The sequence below is a fragment of the Natator depressus genome, chromosome 14, assembly GCF_965152275.1.
Source record: "Natator depressus isolate rNatDep1 chromosome 14, rNatDep2.hap1, whole genome shotgun sequence".
Taxonomy (NCBI): Eukaryota; Metazoa; Chordata; order Testudines; family Cheloniidae; genus Natator; species Natator depressus.
Window position 1 is genome coordinate 6695865 of NC_134247.1, and position 16443 is coordinate 6712307.

General features: G+C 47.1%; 1 protein-coding gene across 4 annotated transcripts in view; it reads left to right on the plus strand.

Moving 5' to 3' along the window:
• The window catches only part of RGS9 (regulator of G protein signaling 9), a 75423-nt gene that overhangs the window by 8369 nt on the left and 50611 nt on the right, over positions 1-16443 (plus strand). For all 4 annotated transcript variants that reach the window (XR_012641831.1, XM_074971150.1, XM_074971151.1 and 1 more), the window contains exons 4-5: positions 1213-1317; positions 13378-13474. Coding sequence is in view for 3 of the 4 variants with exons in the window: in XM_074971150.1 (XP_074827251.1) it covers positions 1255-1317; positions 13378-13474 (160 nt within the window). In the remaining variant the exon portion in view is untranslated. The remainder of the gene's footprint in view (positions 1-1212; positions 1318-13377; positions 13475-16443) is intronic.

Sequence of the window (16443 nt, forward strand, 5' to 3'; positions counted from 1 at the left end):
CCGGGACAAGCAGCCGCGCCGCCTGGCAGGAGCCAGCCACGCCACCGTGCAGCGCAGAGCATCGGGTCAGGCCGGCTCTGCAGCCCCGCCACCCAAAGCATTGCACCGGCGGTGCAGTGAGCTCAGGTGGCGGGGGAGGGGGAACAGCAAGGGAGGGGCTGGGGGCGAGCCTCCCGGGTCAGGAGCTCAGGGGCTGGGCAGGAGGGTCCTCCAGGCCGGATGTGGATCTCTGCCTTAGAACCTAACTGTTGTCCCCTGTATGTGGCTGATTTAGGACCCTACCTTGCTCCTTTGGCCACTGTCTTCAGTTGGAGCCAGATTGGGCCCTTTGACTGGGAACTCTTTAAGGCAAGGCCATGTCTTTTTTGTTTTCTGTGGAGTGGTGTTTATATAGAAGTACTACATGAATAATAAGAAAAATAATCTAAATACAAAGTGTCATTTTGTTATTAGCAGTAAAACGTTTTATTAAACAAAGAAAAATATTTTTAAATGTTTTCCAGTAAACAGTCAGAATGTTGACTTTTTCACAACTTATTACATTTAAACACCATTAGGAATGTTGATTTAAAAATACTTTCCTATTACACTTTTGCAGAAATGTTGGCAAAGGCACTTTTTATTAAACAACTGAAAGTGCTGATTTAATTTTTAGAAATGAAATGTTAACCATTGGCAGAAATATTTATTTTTTTAGACAGTTTTCTAAAGCACCAGCCGAAACACTGAATTTTAAGGCAACTTCTTATCAATATAAATCAGCAAAATATGTTGATTTAAAGACATTTTTAATTAAATCTCTTTTACATGGTGGAAAGTTAAAAAATCCTTTTAAATATCCTCAGAAAACTGGAGGGGACTAGTTGGCATTCCACAGCATGTAACAATGTATAGGGTTTGGAACGTTGAGACTCTGGAAAGACCCGATTGGCTGAAGGCACGCCCTCTCCCCCCACTCCTGAGCCTTTCTTCTCCCTGTGTGTGCAGGCGAGCTCCCCCTAGCGCTGAGAGGTGGGAAGCGCGGAGGCCGGTCGGCCATGCAGATCAGGTCCTCGGAGCTGCTTGTTGATTGGCTGTGGCGGAGCAGTGTTTGCTCACCGCTGTCCTTAGTCTCTAGACGGGAGTGCTCCAGTCTCCAGCAGCAGCCGCCGCAGCAGCCCTGCAATTGAGGAGTAGAAACCTGGCTTCTAATTGTTTTGTTGTTGTTTTTAGTTTGCTTTCTTGGTGGCTGTTGCCTTGACTAAGTGGGGCACGATGACTGTCAAACGGGTGGACCAAGGGCAGCATTACAGGCCAAGAATGGCATTCCTGAAAAAGGTAACATGGTCTTGAAAATATAATAGTAATTCTACCTGATAGCGTGACCATCAACATCTATTGCAGATCCCTATTTAGGACCCCTAGACACATCTGTAAAATGTTTGCCACCTGTATGGCTAATCAAGGCGGCAGTTTGACGGGCAGGGCGTCAACAGGCATTTTGTTATTACGTATTGTTTATGACCGTTTGCTGAATTGAACGTCTTCAAGGGCACTTTTGTGACTTATCGGTTATTAAGTGTTTCAAAATCCTTTTTAGTTCTCTTTTTCCTGCTCTGTTGTTACTGAAGGATTCAAGGCAAGTGTCCTCATTTTCTGCAGGCTCCAGAGGAGGGCAACCTGTTACATGGTACTGTTTGCATCATGGGAGTCGTAGAGGCATTGTGATAAAAACTGAGCGGGGGTGTTTAAGATGTATATTCAAAACAGCCACAAAAAACATTAATTCCTCTAATCATGCAATTTTATACTATGCCTCCTATTGGAAAGTTTTTCTAATTTTTTTCCCCTGAGGGCCACTCTAACTGTATCATTCATTGGGACAAAAATCATCATCCCAAAAGTTCGATTCCCTAATTCTGCTTTGAGACATAATCTGGTTTATTTTCCCTCCCAGGAGTCACTCTTTGCTACGTATGACATACAGCTCATGTACATTTTCAAGGGGTACATCATGCCAAAAGGTTTGCGGTCTGGCTGCTCTACAGCATTTTGGAAGGGGCGTGTGTATTTATAATTGTTAGACGTTTACAGAGCATGACGATTAAAAACTACGGTTTGGATGAAATGTATAATTTTGTAAAGTGTTTCTGTTTTTTTTCAACATCCATTTAGAAGCATTTTAATATAACCAGTATTTGAAAAGATTTTAAACAGGATAGGTATTAATCCAGCTTTTCTCCCATGAGTAGTCTGTCTTTCTTGTCTATGGCTTATCCTGTTGAATGGAATTAGCTGAATTTTCAGTGACAAGTACAGCTGCCTGGTTCAGGTTTGCGATATAGAGAACTCTCCAAAACAATCAGGGGCAGCAAAAAAATTAGAAAAAGTATATACATCCACTCTTTTGGCAGAGCATGTGTGTAAACACCCCAACAGGAGGAGGTGGTGGGACCACAAATCTAAAGGTGAGATGAGATGGAGCGTGAATTTATTCAGTCTGACAATGTGAGTCCTATAGCAACAAACACTTGCACTTTGCATGCTGAAGGAGGCACACACAATACTTCCTGTGGGGCTGTTTGTTTCTCGTGGCTTTGGCAGAGAAGCTCTGTCCTGTCAAGAAGAAAAAATAGTGGGCCAAATTTGGGGTTGGTTTGTACTCTGTGAAATTCTACTGACAGTGATGGGAAGGTCCAGAGCATTGGCCTCTATATGAAAACAAAACCAAATGCACAGCATTCAGTTACCTAGCTGTAAAATGGGAGTGGTGCTGCTTATCAACCTTTGCAAAGTGCATTGAGATTCTAAAATGGAAGAGTCTGTGTAGGTGCAGTGAATGCCAGTACACTCTGGATTATCTGGTTAGCAGTGGGGATATGGATTTTGTTCAGATAATTGGAAGTTTGGATAATCAAGAGGGCAGGAGCCATTCAGCAGCGGGGTGACTTCCCCTGCAGCGTGGTCCTCCTCCTCCTCCTCCTGGTAGTCCTGGCCAGGGGTCTTTGCTCTGCCCTGCTCACTCACTCCTGTGACAGCGGGGCTGCAGGCGGCTCACTGTGCTGCAGGAACCATTCAGCAGCAGGGTGGCCTCCTCTCTGGCCAGGGGCTCCTATTCCTCCTCCTCGCACTCCTGGCTGGGGGTCTCCGCTCTATATCCAAGGTACTGCATTATCCAAATCACTTCCTTGTCCCCCAGCATAAGCTGCACGGGGGAGAAAGAAGGGATCTGGATACTGCAGAGGTTTGCATAACAGGGTTTTGGATGAATAGGAGTATACTGTATTATTATATTTGGCTATGTACAGCTGTACATCACTATCCATGAGGCTAGTCATGACGTATAGTGCTATGCAACGTGTGCAACAGCGGCAGAATCTGGCCCTTTATTATCACGTGGGGTCCGAATACGGAGTACACATTTTTAAATGAAGTAAGATGGACCTTTCGTGTTAGCAAGCTTTCCAAACACTGAAACAACTATCAGTGGTTCCATCCTGCACGTACAGAGTAGTGTCATTGGCTTCACTGGGAGGTGAGGTTGCTCAGCACCAGTCTGAATCAGACCACTATTGTACCAATATAGAGTTGACAGTGAAGTTTCCTGGAGGCTTCGTACAGAGGCTTATATGCCTAGCTTTACAAGTACACACTCATCTACAGCTATCCTGGCAAATGCTGCTAGCTCTTTTAAAACACAGTGATACATATCTGAGACATATTGAGCCCAGCTTCTGGCAGTTCCGCTGGAGGACGCTCCCATTCAGCTTACATGGGGCTGATCCAAAACCTTTTGAAATCAATGGAAAGACTCTCGGGGTACGTCAGGGTGCTGCAAGAAAATCCCTGCGGCAGTGAGGGTCAACTGACTTGGGCTCGCTCTCCGGGGTTAAAAACAGCGGTGGAGACATTCCCACTCGGGCTGGAATCCAGTCTCTGAAACCTTGCGGGGGACAGAGGGTCCCAGAGCCCAGGCTCCAGCCCAAGCAAGAACATCTACACTGCTATTTTTAGCCCTGTATTGTGAGCCCAAGTCAGTTGACCAGGGCTCTGACACTCACTGCAGCCCTGGTGCAGAAAGGGCGCTCTGCAGTCAGCATGAGCCTCTGCTTCCTGCACTGGTACTGGTATACAGAGTGGGGGGGGCAATGCCCCCTCCCATGCCCCCCCAGTCTCTGCCCATGTGCTCAGCACCTTTAACCTCACGGACAGCGGGACTTGAGGATACTTGGTAAGTGTCTGCTCAACACCTTGCAGGATCAAGCCCATAGGAAGCTGAGATACCGCATAAAGTCTTCATTAATTGCTCAAGTCTGTGCAAATGCCTTGCCATCAGTTGGCACCCACAACAATCACATATTCTCCAAGTGTGTATTTGTGCCAGCTGGGCGTATGGGCTTCTCTGCTGATGTCACAATGCTGTTGGTCCTGGTAGCAGTGTGGGAGTTGCAATCCTAGTGCCTTTGACGGTGCCCGTGTGGGCTGCCTGTCAGCTTGATACTGACATACACAACGTGGGGTGCATGTGACAACGGATTCTCTTCCCCCACGCATGAGCTTTGTAGCTTCTCCATGCAACTGATGCTCATCTGAAATGGCTTCACGCTGTACACGGTTGGTTGTGAATTAAATGGCACCACTGAGCTAACCGTGTGCAAGGGAGCTGGGCTGTCATGCTCCAGGCTTAGGGGTGTATAGCAACATGCTGTAGCAATGTATCCAGAAAGCAAATGCGGGTAGCAGCTGCTGCTTGTGCTGTGAGTAACCACAACAGCTCGGCTAAAGCTGAGGGCAAACAGCTTTCTAAAGGAATCTCCAGCAGCACCAATTAAAGCAGCCAATAAAAGGGTTTGTGCCCTTTATTGGACTGAATGATTTTTGGGTTTAGTTGCTTTTATCCTCCTGCTTGGTGTTTTAGGATAGAAATGTCCTGTGGGTCTAGTTCTGGGCCTGGAACATGAACAAATGTTCACTGGGCAATTGGCTTTCAGCAACAAACTCACTTTCATTTCTGATCTAATTTATAAGCCATCCCAGATTCCCAACAGCCAGCACAGTAACCTGACCTCAGGGATTGCTACCAAATGGTTTGGCTGCTGATGTTGCCTGGTTAGAAGAGGATGAGGGAAGTCGAGAGAGCAGTACCCCATTTCCCCTCCCCCCATGTGGTGTGGGGAGGGGAAGTCACTATGCCCCACAATCTCTAAAGCATCTTCTAATTATGGGAGCCTCGGGTTTTGGGTGGTGTCTAAACTTGGGCACCCAGAATCAGACCTGCCAAAAAATTATAGAGTCTAGTCTGGAAACTGTGAGCCAGAATCTCTCTGTGCCTCAGTTCCCCACTCTGTGAAGTGGGCATAATATTTACCCACCTTGTAAAGTGCTTGGAGCGCCTCAGGCAAAAGGTGCCTGGAAGTGTAAAGCATGAAACAATCAAGCTTTGAGAGCTTCCTTTGCCATATTAAAGGGGGCTGGCTGTGCCAAGCACCTGCTGTGGCGTTTACAATCGGGTTTTAAGTGGTGGGTTAAAAAGACGCTGTTAAATCCCTTCCCTAGGTATTTACATTCTGATGCTCTCCATTCTGTGTGGTGTCCTCCTAGCCTTTTCTGTTTTGTGCCTCCTTACATGCTGTGGTCATTCAGAAATTCAGGGTGACAGTGGGGATAGAACTCAGTCCTTCCTGCTCCAAAAAGCACAGGCCTCTCCTAGTTGAGGTTAAGGTGAATCTCTATTCGCTGATGGCACTATCGGGTCTATGACACACAGTCGAGCAGTTCTGATTCCATCCAGCAGAGAGCAGTGCTAGTTCATCACATTACTGGTATAGAGCTAGCCGAGAGGTTACCATCCGTGAACAATAAAAGTGAGAAAAATGGAGGGTAAGTTAAAGAAGAGAGGAAAAGAGAAGAAATAGGAGGCTACAAAAGCCAGTGGAGGGATGTGGGTGTGAGAGCAGTGGGTCGTCTGTAGTGAGGAACTGCAGTAGATGGTTTGTGCTGAGAACCAAAATCCCAAAAGAGCTGGAAGTGAAGTGGTAGGGAAGATAATAAGGGTCTAAGAAGGGGAAGAAGAGAACAAAAGGGGCCTGATCTGTATCCTCTTACTCTCGTGTCTGTCTCTTGGCGTTACTCCTGCTTTACCCCAGTGTCAGTGGGATCAGAGTCAGGCCCAAAGGCAGGTGGTGACAAAAGTTGGTATATAAGAAGCTTAATGCGAAAGGCGCATGGGGGATTCCGAAGGACAACAAAGACCTCGGCGATGATCCTTGGGAAGGATTCTGTAGGCCCCTCTGCCCGTAAGCCAGCACCTGGTAACAGGTGTTTCTAACACCAACTCAGCCCAGCCTTCAGCAAGACACACGTGTGCGGATGGAATATGGCAAGCGTTGCTCTTGGAGAAGGCAAGGCAGTCAGTTTGGCACCTGCGGCCTGTTTTAAAGCATGGTCTGGCGATGGGAAGCACCTGCAACAGCTGCTTGGGTTCTTTTATTTATGTGTTTTTCTCTCAAACCATCTGAGAAGCGCTGTGGCAGGAAAGCCCGTTAAGCAGTGAAGCGAGCTTAAGAAATAAACCCTCCAAGTTACACATGCTTTGGGTCATACCCTCAGTGGGTGTAAATTGGCACAGGTCAGTGATTTACACCCGCTGAGGACCTGGCCCACCATTGTGCAGTGGCTCGCCTCAGGGCTGGTGGTGGGATATGTACCTTTCCCTTCGGTTCTGTGCTAGCTGCATCATGACTCATATCATGTAGGTAGGGCTGAAGGATGGGGCCTGCCTGTTCCCTCTGCTTCTCTTTCAAGCTGGTCTCTCAAGCCCCTTCTAGCGTCTTCTGGAAGTATGGTTTAGTTAGAAACAGGCCTGACTCCCGGATCCTGAGCTCAGAACTGGAAGTTTCAATCCAGCTCCATCTTTGGTATTAATTCCTTTAGCTCAAACTCTCTCCTCAGCCTTTTGCCCTCAAATCGTCCTTTTGGAGCAGGGTGCCTGCTTTTTCCCCCTAGCTCCCAGCGCTTGTGTCGTGAAACAGCTGTTTCGAGTGTCTGGGAGGGAGCGGGGAGGAGGGGGAATATGGCACGCTCAGGGGAGAAGGCGGGGACGGGGATTTGGGGAAGGGGTCCAATGGGGCAGGGAGGGGTCAGAGTTGGGGTGGGGACTTTGGGGAAGGGGTTGGAATGGGGGCAGGGAAGGGGTGAAGTTGGGGTGGGGCCAGGGGCCGGGGTGGGGCTGCGAGCAAATACCCCCTACCCCGTGGAGTGTCCCCTTTTTTGAATGTTCAAATATGGTAACCCTAAGAAGATAGCATAAAGGACTGGAACTTGGAACACCTTGGTTCTATTCCCAGCTATTTTACTGGCCTGCTGGGTGACTTTGAGCAAGTCACTTCCTTGCGCTCTGCCTCAGAAGACAGGATAATATTACTGACCTCCTTAATAAAGTGCTTTGAGTTCTGCTGATGAACAGGGCTAGGCATTAATGTTATTTTGACTTTTGCATATATCCTTGTAAATTTCATGAGGAGGCACTGTTACAGTGGTGTGGGGGTAACACTGAGCAAAGAAGGGTTCTGTGGCAGAGGGGAATCGCCCTTAACTGTTAATTTCCAGGCTGGTTAGCATTTGGGGGTAGGATTTTTGTAGCAAAAGAGCGATAGTGTGCAGTGGACAGGTGTGAGTGGACTTCAGGGAAACACACTTTCCATCTGCACTTTTTTTTTTTTTAAATAAAGTTTCAGTTGGTTAACAAGCTCTTTAATGTTTGTAAAAGCACTTTGTGACCCTGTCTCGATACATGACTATTAATTGCAGGCCTAGAAAAGAATAAAATGAGCAGGATGATGCTGGGATTAAGATGAAAGGGTGCTTTACCGCCTCGAAAATTGGAGCTGGGAGTGTGTTCTCTACAAATAGGAGCAGGGAAGGCTGGGTGAGGGAGCAGAACCGGGCAAGCATTTATGATGGAGTAGATGGCAGATGTTTAATTAGAGCACTGCGAGTTGGTGCTGGCATCCTAGAGAGTCTACTGGGAGAATGTGTCGAGTGGCTTTGTGTTAGAATGTGGTTAAACCCCTTCAACTCTGAATGCGTTGCCATCACAGGCAAAACCTCCACAAACACCATTTGACTCCTGGGTTAAGGTGTTGGAATTTGGAAATGTCTGCTCTGAGGGGAATTGCTGTGTAATCCCTAAACCTATCTCCACATGGCTTTAAAGTCAATCCTGTTTGCATAAGCAAAGGTCAATTAGGCACAGAGCAGGGAGTACACACATGGCAAACAGCACAGTAATCCAGTGGCAGTAATCCATCCACTTTATGCCTTTAAAGAGGAAGGGATCAGTATAGTGGATATATCCCGAGAGTTCATTTTCCAGCATCAGAAATGTATAATTGATCATGGTCTGTTCTTTCAGGCTGCTGCATGGGCATAACTCAGAGTTTCATAGTGTATTGAAGTGTATCTGAGAGGAGCAGGGAACTATTTTCTCAACTCATCTGTGTAATGAACCAGGGGCAAAATCCTTGGCCACCTGGAACTTCTGGCCTGTCACTGCAGTGCAGCCACTTGAAATATCCTGGGGACAGCAGGGATGGTGGAACTCAGATCCTTCTGCTCCAGATACACAGGCCCTGAGCTAAACATCTCCATGAGGCATTAGCAGCCTCTGACATTAAGTGCTCATCTATACAGGAAGTTATTCAGAAATAGCTATTCCTGATTAACTCTTCCTAATTAACTCCATGTGTGTGGACACACTTATTCTGGAATAAGAGGTCCTTATTCTGCATTAGCTTAATCCAGTTTCCATTGCCCTTTTCTCCCAGCACCCTCTGTATGACACCTGTCTACTACGTTTTATTTATTAAACTACAGTAGAACCTCCAAGTTACAAACACCTAGGGATTGGAGGTTGTTTGTAACTCTGAAATGCACGTAACTTTGAGCAAAACGTGATGGTTGTTTTTTCAAAAGTTTACAATTGATCATTGACTTAATACAGCTTTGAAACTTTGCTACGCAGAAGAAAAATGCTGCTTTTATATTTTCTTAGTTTAAATGAAAAAAGCACTGGAACAGTTTCCTTACCTTAGCTGTCAAATCTTTTTTTTTAAACTTTCCCTTTATTCTTTTTAGTAGTTTACATTTAACACAGTACTGTACTGTATTTGCCTCTTTTTTTTTGGTCTCTGCTGTTGCCTGATTGTGTACTTCTGGTTTCAATGAGGTGTGTGGTTGACTAATCAATTTGTAACTGGTGTTTGTAACTCTGAGGTTCTACTGTAAACCCTTCTGAAGAATTGAAAGGGAATGGGTGTGGGGAGGGAAAACTGTTAAGGGACGAGATTATAGTTTTATAATGACCATGGTAGGACCGGCAGTGTGGTGTAGTGGCTAGGGTACTGGGCAGGGAGTGTGTAGACTTAGGTTCCACTCCCAGTCAGCCACTGACCTGCTGTGTGACCTTGGCCTCTCTGTGCCCTGTGTCTCCTCCCACCCTTAAAGCCTGTCTTGCCTATTTAGACTGTAAGATCTTTAGGGCAGGAGCTGTCTCTTATTATGTGTTTGTTCAGTGACTACTACAAAGCAGCCCTGATCTTGGTGGAGTCCTAGAGGTGCTATTGTAATATAAACAATACAAGAGTTGAAGCAGGAGGTGAGTATTTGAAATACAACTGACAATCCTACAGGGGAAATAAACCCATTTCCATACATTGCCTTCCAATAAGGCTATTTTTCTGCAAGGAAACAAACCCACATTTTGAAGCAGCATTAACACCTCCGCCTCCATAAAGGGAACATGCTTCTCTATTTCCTTTGGCTCTCTGCAGGGGGTTCTTATGCTATATTATTGTAGAAACACGCCACTCTCAAGGAAACACAAATGCCAGATGGAAGAAAAGGAGCATTCAGAGGACATCATGTTGGAGAAGACTTCTCACGCCCACCAGAGCTATCTTGGAGGTTTCCTGGTCCAGATAACTTGGGAGACTCCTTCAAACGCATTTGTTTTCTGTGTCCCTTTTTGATTTCCCAGAATAGTTGGAACCCACTGAGGAGTAAAAACAAAACAGCCCCAAACCTCAACCCCATAATGAAAGCTGTGGCCTATGTCATGAAACAAGAACTAACCTGCCTACAAAGGCAGTTGTGCCCTAAAGCATTTGGATAAGCTACTGCCTCAACCGCTTAGCCACAACAATGAGCTATAAAACCTCACTGAGCCAGAGGGTTTTACATAGTGACTGTACTGAATGTGGAGTGCAGAAATTCTGAGTTTAATCATTTGTATTGGGGGATGCCCCCAAGGACCAAACCTGAGTGCTGCAGCCAGATGTCAATGGGGCTGGGCTGGTGACTCATGATATGCAGCAATGAAGGAGATAGCTCCAGAGACACTTGCTTGTTTAGCACTTGGAGGCTGCTTTGGATTGCAGAAGCCTCTCCTTATGGGGATTTCCAAGCAAGGGGAAAAAGCAAAGCAGGTAACGAATTGGAGGATTAAATAGCTGACATTCAAAATTCTGTTCACTGTGCTACCTCCTCCTCCCACCTGCTGCCTCCTGCATTTAGACTGTACGGTCTCTGGGCAGGGACTGTTTGCTTTGTTCTTTGTCTGTAGAGTGCCTAGGATCATGGGATCCTGACCCTGGACTGGGATTCCTAGGTGTTACCATAAAACAAACAATAAACTTCTTCTGCGAGTACTGAGTTCAGGATTCTGCTTTTCCTCTCCACAGTTCATGGCCTCCCAAGTACAGACCAGGGAGACTTTGCCAGAGATGAAATTCACCCCCTATGCAGAGGTCTTAAAAACCACTGATCTGCTCAAAATAGGACTGATGTGGGTCTTCAGTGGTGCTTATGCTTTGTGCTGGCTCTTTGCGCTGTGGTAAATTTCACCTGGTGTGAATTGATCTCTGTTGCAGCCTCCCCCCGTGGACCAAGGCCAAGACGTGGCTTCAATATGTACAAAATGAAAACCAGCTAGAGAGCTCTCCTGGGCAAAATCATGTTACAAAATGTGACAAAGCTGCAGAAAGGAAAGCAGATGTCCTCATTGTATTTTAAACAGCCCTTCTTGGCTCCTGCTGACAAGCTGGTGCTGATGGCAACTTCTAATCTCTAGGAATCCCTAATAAGCAGCCGGTTCCCTTAGGAGAAGAGGAAAAGACCTGCTGAGTTTTGATCAGCAAAGTGCGCAGTTTGCAGCCGAATCAGCAGGCACCACCCGATGGCAGCTCCCTAGCTTGTCTCGCTTGTTTTCTTTGATATATGTTATTTCTTAAATGACCAGAGGGTGCGCAGCAGGGGTAGGAAAGCTACAAGTCTCCGGAGTTATTTGCTCATTAGGAAAAGAGAACATCCTGCACCAGAAGACTGAGTGGGTTTTGTGAACTAACTATTGGCTTTTGACTAGTAAAGGCCCAGCAGGGAGATGCTGAGAGCCCTGTACAACCACTCCAGACACGAGGGGTCAAAATGGAACATGGGCTAGATAACAAGCTGGCTCAAAAGACCAGGTCTTGAAAGGCACGGCTCCCACTGAAGCTTCTGGGACTCGCAGGGGTCAGAACTGTGGTGTGTATAGCTCTGTAACTTATCTGCCATGGTCTTGTTTTCTGTGCATTGCACCTTTAGATTTCTGCACACCTGCTCTCTTCAGTACTTATACAACCCCATTGCTACATTATCAGAGGACTTCACCATCTTCAGTGTATTTTTCTTCACAACACCTCTGGAAGGTAGGGCGATGCTGTTATCCCCATTTACAGGTGGGAAACAGAAGCACAGAGGGGCTAAATGACTCACCCAACGTCACACGGGAAGTCTGTGACAGAACAAGGAATTGAATCCAGGTCTCCCAAGTCACAGGCTAATGCCCTAAGCACGGGACCATCTTTACTCTCCTCAGAGCAACTGTTCTGTCTTCCTCCATCTTCAGAGCAAAGTCTGGTAGCTAACAGGAAATAAAATCTTGAAAGAGAAAAAAGTTATTTTGTATTCTTTTAAAAAGGGCTGAGAGGACAATTTCAAAGGTATTTAGATGGCTGAAAATGCAGATAGGCACCTGGGAGCTTATCTGTATCTTTAGGTGCCTCACTTACCTTTAAAAATCATGCCCGAGGGCCCAGAACCTCAAAGGTGTTTAGTCACATAACTCCCATTGTTTTCAGCTCCCATTGAAATCAGTGGGAGGTAGGTGCTTAAATATTCTTGAGGATCTGGGCCTAAGTGTTAGGGCAGGAGTGAGCAAGAGCTCAAGAATAGCAGCACGATTGTTTCTCCCCTCACTTATAGGCACTTTGCACTGTTGTTACCCCACTTGCTTCAGTGGGGTTGTTGGTGATCTCACCATTGTGAGAGGAGAGTCAGGCCCAGTGGTGTTCCGTGGTCCACAAGAAGGGATGAAGAACCCCAAAGCTGCCTCTTTGCTAAGAGCTGTGTTTTATTTCTATTTCTGTTGTCATGGATGATCCCTAAAGTAGTTAAGAAAAGGACGGTGCCTTAGCCATTTTCCTAACCGGCTGGATGCTGAGTGCTGCCTGAGCGGTGCTGGCTGCCCTGAGCTCTCTTTGCCGTTAGGCTCCAACTGTCTTGCACTTTTTGCACAGCCCGTTAGCGGTGGAACGTACTTTTACTGCTGTTGTGTTTTAAAAATCCACCCCAGCTATTCTCTGCAGGCCCTGAAACAGACTGTCTTGGGTTTGGCTTTCACCCAGTCTGTGTGAAGAAAAGGAGGACTTGTGGCACCTTAGAGACTAACAAGTTTATTTGAGCATAAGCTTTCGTGAGCTGCAGCTAACTTCATCGGATGCAACACCTGTGTGGACCCCTTTGCTAATTCAACCCGGGAGTGATGCACTCTCAAGTTAGTCTTTAAGCAAAAGAGGATAGGTATGCAATGGAGCTAGCTGCCTGGGTATTATTCAACCCCACTGGTATTGCAACAGTTCTCTTGATGCCCCAGCAAATTGCTAGCAGAACAAAAAGGAACCCATGTTTGTAGTTTGTCAGTTGGCCACTGTCTCTCCTGAAAAAGCCAAGCTGAATTCTCTCTCAGCCGAATTTGTGTGCAACAGCTACATCCAGTGGCCCGGTAAACTAATCACAGGGGCGTGCCTCTCCTATGGGGTAGCCTAGCAGGGAGTGATTGCAAGATGGCACTCGGAGAAGGGATTGCCCATTGGGGTTAGCATGCCTGTACAAGTAGCATGTTCACATAAGCAGCTTCTGTGAAAGAGGGAGGGGAAGGGGGGTGAGCCCAGCCCCTTAATTCTCTCCCCTTGTGCTAGTCTGGATTAGTTGCCTTTACAAAATGGACCAGGTCAGGCTGTGCTCTTGTTTTGCCCTCCTGTTTGTTCTCACAAAACTGCTTGTACCCATCATGCTTTGCAGATTGAAGCCCTCCTCATGGAGATGCAGAATCCAGACACTGGCATCAAAATGCACACTCAGAGGGTGATGATCACAAATATCCCACATGCTATGACAGGTAAGATGCCAATGGCACTACCCTGCTATTTTTCTGAGCCTCTGGAGAAGAGCCTGTTTCTTTGTACAAATGCTAATAAACCCCAAACTGGCTTCTCTTACTATTATTCTATTTACAAGCTTGTATATGGCTCCCATCACCGTGTATCAGTGGCGTAGCTAGGCTAGGAAGAGTGCGTGAGCCCTGCTTTTGGGTGGACTGGCAATGACGGGGGGCCACCTCCACCTACGGGGATTATGGTTTTGTGGGGCCTGGGCCAGGACAACTGGGGGTCCCTCCCACCCCTTCTGACTGCAGTCCCTGTGTGCCCCTGCCATGGAAATGGGGTCAGGGCGTGGGGGCTTGCCTTGCTCTGCCTGCCCACTGGGCGCTCCCGCCAGGGAGCGGGGTCCGGGCACTGGGGCTTGCCCCAGTCCGCCTGCCAGCCTGGCACTCCCGCCGGGGAGCACGGTCCGGGCACAATTTGGGTGGGCCTGGATGGAAGTGGGTGGGCCAAGGCCCACCCGTGGCTACGCCCCTGCCATGTATGCTGTAGTTTCAGGCAAAAAAGAAAAAAAGGTGAGCTTGTGCCCTTCCCCCATCCTCCTTATTTTATGACTCTGTGATACACAACTATTTATCATCCGGCATGAGGCCACTGTTTGTTAGGGATAAAAATCAAGACCCTTTCTCCATTTACCATCACTGGGGAGGAATATTGTTCCTTGGTTAAAGGCTGGATCTGTAGGTGTAAAGAGTGCTGAGAATTCTATCAAACAAGTACAGCGCAAATGAGCATTTAATATACAATTAACCCCCCTGAGTGGGGGGATTAACTCTGGGTAGGCTGGGCAAAAACTCCATAGCCATGCTGGCTTAAAAGTGTATTACTAATACTTTCTAACTAATGTTCTAACCCTCTAGGATAGACAAGGCAGTGTGTGCCAGTTAGGAGCCTAAAATGGGCCATGTGCCTGTGCAAATACCTGATTTCTGCATGCACATCAGACATTTTGCTCACTTATGAGAAGGGTCTGCAAATATAGGCCTGTTGTTTCATGCATGCATCTTTGGAAATCTGGGCTGAAATCCTGGCTCACTGTGTCAATGGCAAAATTCCTGTTGACTTAAATGGGCACAGGATTTCGCTCCAGCTCTTAAAGAAGAAGATAGGAAGGTCATTACTAGTTAAAAACAAATGATTGCCCATATGGCCTTAACAAGTCATACTGTGTCTGAACTGAAGAGCTGTTCCCCTCTCCACCCCTATGACGTACCTACTTCGGAGAGATCTTCAATAGCTATGGCGTAAGGTAGTGTACTCTCCTCCTGTAGCATTCCCTTGTGTCAGGGTATAATGCTGCAAGGGGTCCTGGTCCCTGGCATCTCCTGCAGGCCGTCTGTCTCTTGCTGGGTCTTCTGTGGCTCAGCTCTCCGGTCAAGTCACTAAGTTCAGTCCCCTTCCAGGGTAACAAGAAGGTCCAGCTGAAAGTTCACAAGAAATCCAAATACAAAAGAGCCTCCGTCCCATCCTTTGGGGTCAGTCATCAGCCTCACCTTGAGCTCACTATTGCTTCCAGTGGGCTTGCATGATCCTTCCTGAGGGACTGGTGGGGGAACCCAGGCCCACCCCCGACTCCAGGTTCTGGCCCAGGAACCCTGTATTGGGCAGGCAGGTCAACTTCTTCAGACTTGCTGCTGTTTTCCTGGGCCGCTTCCTTCCTCTGACCCCCCGCGTGTTGCTTTCCTGCAGCTTGTGCGTAACGCAGCCTTCCTTTGGTTCCCAGGCCTCTGGATTCTCCCCAGGTCCTCCTAGCTCCTCCTTTCTCTGCTGGAAGAACCATCCTTCCACCCCTCTCAGCTTCCACTGAAGTGCTTTTACTGACCCTAACTCAGGGCTCCCCTCTGACAGGAGCCTGACCTGCTCTCTGCAGGAGAATCATGTCCCCTCTGCAGTCTCCCTCTGCCAAGTTCTCTCCAGTTCCTTGTGAGGGCCAGGTACCTAATGATCCTTACCTACTTCCACCCCCACTGGGCAAGAGGCAATGAATCAGCCATAGGTGCACTCACTGGCTCTTAACTCCACATCTAGCAGGTGATGAGAGTGTGCCCCATCACATCTGGATATACATTTCCAGAAAGAATTAAATGGGCAGAGCGATACCAGACTGTAATATGGAGCTTTAGAAATGAATAGCAATCAATTAATCTCCCCTTTGAGCATTTTCTGGTAATAATCATTTTTCTTGAATTCACTGGAGAGAAGCAAAATATTCAACCCACTTCTATGCCTCTAAATTACAGCTTTTCCTCATTTGAATAGGTTGAAGAAGAAACAGACAGGTAGCTGTGTTTTGATGTGCCAAGTTTGTCATTGCCATCAGCTGCTAACACACTCTCCTTTTGTGTGTGCCAGCTCCTTTCACATGGCGCTGGAAATACACTATCAACACCTTTACTTCCCTCTCCTAGAAAACATCAAAAGAATATTACACTATAAATACATGCTGTTTTGCACACCTTGTACCAAATTCTGCTCTCGTTTTGCCCCTTCTGCAGCCCTGGGGAACCCAGGAGTGCAGAAGATCCTGCTGTTCCTCTCGGCCAAATCGTCCTCTCCAGTGATGTCCTGGGGCTGCACTGGGGTCACTGAGAGGAGGATTTGGTCCTGAAGAACTGTAGAGGAATATTGCTTTCTCCATTTTCTGGATGGGGAAACTGAGGTAGAATAATAGAATCAAAGAATATTAAGAGGTCATCTAGTCCAACCCCCTGCTCAAAGCAGGACCAACACCAACTAAATAATCCCAGCCAGGGCTTTGTCAAGCTGGGCTTTAAAAATCTCTAAGGATGGAGATTCCACCACCTCCCTAGGTAAGCCATTCCAGTGTTTTACCACCCTCGTAGTGAAATAGTGTTTCCTAATATCCAACCTAGACCTCCCCCACTGCAACTGGAGACCATTGCTTCTTATTCTGTCATCTGCCACC